The 7417-nt window shown below is 36.0% G+C and overlaps 1 protein-coding gene across 1 annotated transcript in view; it reads right to left on the reverse strand.

Moving 5' to 3' along the window:
* Nucleotides 1–908: 908 nt before the first annotated feature.
* LOC112156699 (receptor activity-modifying protein 1) overlaps nt 909–7417 on the reverse strand; it is a gene marked incomplete at its 5' end in the record, with an annotated part of 7285 nt that continues 776 nt past the window's right edge. The window contains 1 exon segment of the mRNA XM_024288985.2: nt 909–1540. Coding sequence (XP_024144753.1) covers nt 1285–1540 — 256 coding nt within the window.

Consider the following 7417-nt stretch of genomic DNA (forward strand, 5'->3'; position numbering starts at 1 on the left):
ATATATATATATATATATATATATATATATATATATATATATTAATAGATGTGAAATTTGAGGTTGCAGTGAATACAAATTATGATCTTGTTGAAATCAAAAATTAAAAAACCTTTGCTGGTCTTAATGAAAGCAGACTTCCATAGATTTAACACAAGGTGGAGCCATGCCACACAAGCAGACCAGTCTCCAGCTTAGATTGAGAAAGCTTGTGGAATTATTGGCACACTCTCAAATAAACACATAAAACAGCCCTCACTGCAAGGTAATGGAACTCCAAATGTATGCATAAAATCTGGTTGTTAGACACAAATACTGTTTAAGAAACAAAATAAAAGAAATATAATTTAAATGACTGAATTGTAAACATCCTTTAAAAAAAAATAAAGAAAATAGTCAATTTCTAAGCCTAAATTTGGACATATTTTGCATGATTTAATGGTAAAATTATCAAACAAATAAAAAAAGGTAATTTTATCAAATATCATTTTTGATAAGGTACTTTTTTCATAAAATCTTCATTGTTATTATTATTTAATTTTTTTCGTGATACTTCTACACTGTGGCTGTATTTCTTTTAATCCTTGTTTTCTCTTATGAATTATGTGGCTAAAACCCAAACTCAAGAATTTATTTAAACACGTCACTGGCAGTGATCTCCAGAAGACAAAAGACTTTTAAAACTGAAGAAAGAAAAAGAAAGACTTCTACAAACAGGTTATCCAATCAAATGCGAATAAGCTACTCTGTAGGGTTCATATGTTTGTAAATCTGACTGACGATGTCAGTGTGCCACAACTTGTTAAACCACTGTTCAAAACACGTGTCTCATGTCTGGTGTGAAAGTGGTATTAAAAATGTATACCTCAAAACCAGATTAAAGACCAAAAAGAAAATAAATCATCATATTCAGGCCTTGTATGAAAAAAAAAACCTTTTTCCTTCAAAGATTTATTTTCCATGGCCTTCCTCACCTTCCAGTCTTCACTTGTAACAATTCATTTATCAGAGCAGGCTGGGGATCCCTTTTTTGTCCTCCTCTGCGCTGTTATTTATGAGTACAAATTGTTGTGGGCCATCAGAGCAGATGGTAATTAAAATTCAACGCCTCAAAGTCCCCGAACCTCAAAAGAACATGTTTACATTGTCACAAAACTGTATTTTTATACCAGACTTGGCATTAATCAAACACTTTTCACACCCTCTATGATAAAAAATAAAAACAACTTCACACAAAATCTTGTATTTCTGTAGCTTATGTCCATCTTCAAGTCCTGATTCTTGTTAGAGCACGCCTTCTGTGCGTTTGCTCCTCCACACCACGGCGGCGGTCATGAGCAGGGTGATTAGCACCGGCACTGCGATGAACGGCGCCAGGATGCCGATCGGAGGGTCGTGAGGGAGTCGTCCGGTCAGAGCGCAGTCGCTAAAGTAGTCCCTATGAATTTGCATGAAGAAGTCGTCCACGACGCCGTTGGGCCAAAAGCAGTCCATCTTTAAAGCCACCTGATGGGTGCAGTTTGTGAGTTCCTCGTATATCCTGCAGGGGGCGACAGAGCACACATTAATCTTGTCAGCTACATTCACAATATCTGAGGCAATGTATGTTCAAGCAACCACTTTCAATGATGCATACAGATTTTCGTGAATTTCGTGTTCGCAGATAGCTACACAGATTTTTTAGACAATTTTCGTACTCTACTATCATTGGCTAAGCTAGGTTTTGTCTATCTATTTCGTTTTTTTTAGGTATCCACTCCACACAATCTTCTATTTATGGCTTGTCTTTGAAATGCCCTCTTGGAATGGAATCAGCAGGGGGGAATTCCTGTCGATTGGAAAAAAAAAAAAACCTCTCAAAGGGAGTTTCTAGAATTACCAGAAGGCTTTACACAGCTAAATATAATCACGCTGGTGGTAGACTGAGAAATGGAGATGCATACGAACTTAGTAGCACTCTCGTTCCTTGGTGGAGCAATGCACAATGCATAACATGGAGGGATTCTGTTTCTGGTTTCACTTCAGTGTTATGCTGGGTGTCAAGCGAGCAAATAGTCGTGACTTTAACCTTCATTGTTCTCCGTTCGCTTGAATTGAGCTGAGTACATGTCGATGATTGGTAAACCTTAATCGATTATGGGTCAAAATAGCACAAAGCAACTAAAAGATACCAGGAAAGCTTGATAATTTTCCTCTAGCTTGTGATTTTGTCGGTTCTTGAGAAAGTTGAATAGACCTAATTTGAGGTCTTGAAGGTCAGCTGCAGTTACTAGTTGTACCAGTTATCCCTTATCTCCAATGGTTCAATTCTTTCGACTATCGTGACTCTTCAACACGATTGACGTAATTGCAGTTGAATTGGGGGAAAAAAACAACCTTGCACTGAAATGTAACAGTAGCTCATAGAATAGACGTTAATGGACTAATTCTGTCCAAAAAAAAGTTGCTTTATCGAAGTTGAACGACACTTTGCATTAGCCACTTTTCTACGCCTCGCAGTCTACGTTATTGAGGGTTCTCAAACTCAATTTACCCTTGGGCCACTGAAGGCAGAGTGTGGCTGAGGCTGGACCGTATGCGGTTCTATTTGTGCCAAAAATATGTTTTTGCGTCCACTGTCTGTATCATTGGTCCATTGTCTAAGACTACTGAACAAGTTCATTGAATATTTGTTCATGTCTATGTACAACTATGCAATATTTTCTGCATGTCCTGTGAAACTACAGGGGCTAAGGACCCTAGCAACTGTTGCTAAGGACTTTTCTGCTAAGGACGACAAGATTCGACAACAATAAATGCAAAGTTTTAAGCGTAAAGCACTACCAAAAGCATAAACATCACAAAGCAAATACAAAGCTATCATCAAAGAAGCATGGCTATGCAGAAGATATTGCTTATAGGCAGTAAACTTTCAAATATAAGCGGGGGCCGCAAGATATCAACTTGGGGGCCGCAAATGGCCCGCGAGCCAACAGTTTGAAACCTCTACATTACAGTATATAAAAATTGTTCGTTATTTAGGTGTTACAGACAAAATCTCTGGGGTCAAAGATAAGCGAGTAAAATGATTTTTCTTGGTTATTGTTATAGCCCTAAACACACGAACATGCCAACTGTGCAAACTGCTCAGCAATTGTTTAAAAAATAGTTTTTGATAAAAAAAAAAATGATAATCTAATAACATGGATAAAAAATTCAATTAGAGTTGAGATATCTAAAACTTTTTTTCTACATGGATGTGGATCATAGTGAACATTAGCATGACCATGCTACATGAACTTTAGCAGAAACATAGCTAAAGAAGAGTTGTGTACAATTGAGAAATATTCATTTATTCTTTTTAAATGTTAGAACATGTGAAATTAAATATATACTGTTATTTGAGGCCTTTTATCTACTTTATTAGCATGCTACATCAGCTCCAGCTACAGCAAAACTCTGAAATCAGTCATTTAATTTTGTATTTACAGACAATTGTCAACTCAAGAGATGATTTGATATTATGTTTGTTGATCGTTACTAATGTTCCAAAATAGTCACTTTTTTTATTCACCAACTATTCCTCAAAGTTGACTGTTACTTATTTAGTAGCATCATCTACTACTTTACATGGTAAGTTGAGCATGCCACAAGCCTTAAAATAAATACTTATGATGCAGTGTTGATATCTCAGATCCCTCGAGCATAGATTGAGAACAGTAAATGCGTCAACGAGAAAGTGTCATGGTCTGTAGAACGTTCCAAGTGATCGGGTTCATCCTGTATGCCTTTGAGGATTCTCATCTTTCGAGATTGTAACACAGGAAGTATGTTCTTCAGCGCAACCAGACTTTAAAGGATGAATTAGGAGTTTCATTCCCTCCTATCTCAGTAGTATATTTAATTTGCTGCAGCCTAGCATCTTAATTTTGTAGTTAGTATCAGTCTTCTATATACGACGGAGTATTATGGCCACCAAAAAAAAAAAAAAAGTAATATTACGACTTTTAATCTCGTAAATTTACGAGATTAAAAGTCGTAAATTTACAAGAAAAAAAGTCTTAATATTACTTTTTTTTTCTTTTTGGTGGCCCTAATACTCCGTCGTATCTATACACCGTATTCAGTAGTGAATTGTTAATTAGCAAAGTTATGAAATCGCAAAACAAAAGTCCGAAGACGAGAATTTTACATTTGTGTTTGCAGTTTAAATGTGTACTTTTTAGAAACTAAATTTTCCCTTTTTGTGATTTTCAGCTTAGCTAGTCAGCTAACACATTAGCATACTGTACTATATCAACATTACAGCATTCCTGCTATGTTAGCCTCCAGGGCTAATATTGCAGCTATCGAGACATTTTCAGTGAATATTACTTAGAATGCTTCTGTTAGCTCAAAGTGCTATAAACAAATTTCTATTAGCCATTCATTAGCTTGCAAACGTAAACATTTTTTGTTAACCTAGCATCTGATTATTACCATTAACCTTATCATGACACAAATCAACACAGTATAGTGGAAATGTCAGTGGAAATTTACGACATACGATGACAGATTGGACAGAATATTTGCTAGTTTTTATTTTGCAGGTTTTTTATGAGCTTCCTTCTTTGCTCCATTCCGATATATACACTTGCAGACAAATAGATAATGTTAAGTTATATTTGTGACGCGCCAATAGCTCCGCCCAGAATTCAGAGGTGAATTTCTAACGAACTACTGCCACTCTGCAGAAACTTCTGTATGTCTTAGAAAAGGACATTTTTTTAATTATTATTATTATGGCTTAAAATAGTATAATCATAAATAAAAGACCATTGGGAATGCTTTAGCAATTGATCAATAGATGATCGGAGTGCCTCTTTCAATAAAAAGCTTCTAAAATATTGTTGCGAGGAGTTTAGTGACAGAAGAAAAACAACAAAAATATCTTTGATTTTTATGAATACAAATATTTTTTCTTAAGTGAGGAATTACACACATTCACATACACACACCACATACACAAAAGCACCACTTCCACTTGTTTTGTGCCGAACCATGAGCGGGCAGTGAGCCTGGAGGACATCGCACACTTTTGACAGCCTCTTCTCTCGTGGGTCCCTCGGCGCCTTTCATCCTCCTGTCTGAATTCTCCTCAACCGCTGGTGTGTTTTTGGAAAAGAAGCCACCAAGCACACAGACACTTACACACAGTCGGTTTGGTTGCAGCAAAAATGGTAAGAGAAGTAAATCCAGTTGCCTAAATTACATGACTTTTTCACTTTGTTTAGTTTTTGGTTGAATTCATATTTTCCTGTTTGCTCACTGCCCGATGCTCCGGCACATGACTCTTTGACATTTTCAAAGCTGTAATTACATCTCTGGAAATACAGTTAATTTCTCGGCTTTTTGTTCCTTTTCTCTGAAAATCTGTGCTCTTTTTTTTTCTTTTTTTTCACTGCAGACATCCATTTCAAGGCTGACTCCCCTGACATTTAAAGCATGAGTCATGAAGCTGCACTGCGAAGCACCTCAGACAATGACTACTCAACATTAAAAAAAGATATAACTCCAGTTTGCAGAAACACCACTGAAAAATCAGATGAAAAGACAAATATAAATGGAGAGCTAAAAGAAAAAAAAAAATTAGAAATTAGCACATTGATAACAATTAAAAAAAACTAAATAAATGGGGAAGTATTATTGCTTGGCTGTGGAGTGTGCATGTGTGGGTCAAGAGTCCCAAAACATTGTTCTTAGGTACATTTTTGTTTCTAAATTATCCCTTTGTATGTGGGAATGTTTATGTGTGTGGTTGCATGGGCCTGCAACAAACTCAAATTTCAAGGTTAATTGTTCTCTTCAAATTACACATATGTGTGTATGTGTGTTGGTAATCATCGCATTGTGGGGACAATGATCTGGATACAGCCATGGAATGGGGACCAGTTTCAAGGTTTTTAACCCTTGTGGTATCGTATGGGGTCAAGATGACCCCACCTTTATATTGATTGTGATCCCTCCCTTGACAAAAGTGGACAGGATTTTATGTCTGCCACGAACACAAAAAGAGAAAAAAATTCTTGTAAAAATAAGTTCAGCGCGCTGTCTTGATGTAAACATGCCTAAGATAGCACAAGGGTTACATGTGCTTTATAGTCCAAAATCAATCAATTTGCCATTTGTAATAAAATACAATAAATGTCACTTAGTTCTGATACAAACTTAAGGCTGAGATGCTGAGAACTTCGTTACACAATTTGTGTATATTCTTTTTCCTACATATTTCCACTCCTAACTTTTCATATATGGGCACCCTCTCCGTCACTTTTTGGGTGTCCCCAACTCGTCGTTTTTTTGACGTGCTGGCTGCTCCCATTATATCAAGGGACTCCAACCATTGGGACGTGGTACGGGACGTGGTATCGAGTTAGAGAACTGGAAACCGAGGGGTCCTGAGGGTTGGGGACCCTGATTGGCGTTTGCATTTTTTACGTGTTTGTGGCCCAGTACCAAGCAACCCTCGGAGCGGTACCAGTTCACGGCTCGGAGTTGGGGACCCCTGAACAGCCAGCACGTCAAAAAGAAACCTGTTGAGGACACTCAAAACATCAAAAAGTTACAGGGAGGGGCCTGAACCATGCGTCCATATATGATGAGTTGAGAGTGAGAATGTGAATTTTCACTGCGGACATAACACAACCTACTACTAAGCTTCTGCATTGGGATGATCCTATGTGGTACAACGTGGCTTTTATTTTGAAAGGAAGTCATGTGAACCTCTGTCAAAAGTTATAAACATACAGAAAAAAAAAATCATTTTTTCTCATAATGTTTATGTTTTATTTATGCCACGAAACAACATATAAGTAACAATAATATAAATACAAAGGAGTATCTTATTTTTCTAAAGGGTGAAATTAGACTTTCTACTAGGTTGTAGGCAGTAAGTAATCAACCTGAATGACTCTTTAAGTGGAGAAGGTTGCAGACCTTTGGTTTAATCCAAAGTTTTCATCCACTCTAAATGTTTTTTGAACATAACCCTTACATTGTGTTTAGGTCAAAATTGACACATTTACAAGTATGACAATGGGTCAGTTTTGACCCAAACACAATATAAGGGTTAAAAACAAAACAATATTTTTATAAAATGGCGGACACTGAAGCGAAAAGCTGTTTTACAAACTTTCTATTAGCGCAAATTACTAAATTTAACATTATATGTTATTTTTTTTAGTATATATATATATACGTGTGTGTAACAAATACACATATATATAAAACATAAAAATATAACATATACACATATTTATATATATATATTAAAAGTAGAATTTAACAGTACAAGAAAGTTTATACATACATACATAAATATATGCATTTATATAATGTTTAAATATATCATATTTTTTTAACAAATACACACATGTAAGTATATATATATATATATATA

The sequence above is a fragment of the Oryzias melastigma genome, linkage group LG2, assembly GCF_002922805.2.
Source record: "Oryzias melastigma strain HK-1 linkage group LG2, ASM292280v2, whole genome shotgun sequence".
NCBI classification, from domain to species: domain Eukaryota; kingdom Metazoa; phylum Chordata; class Actinopteri; order Beloniformes; family Adrianichthyidae; genus Oryzias; species Oryzias melastigma.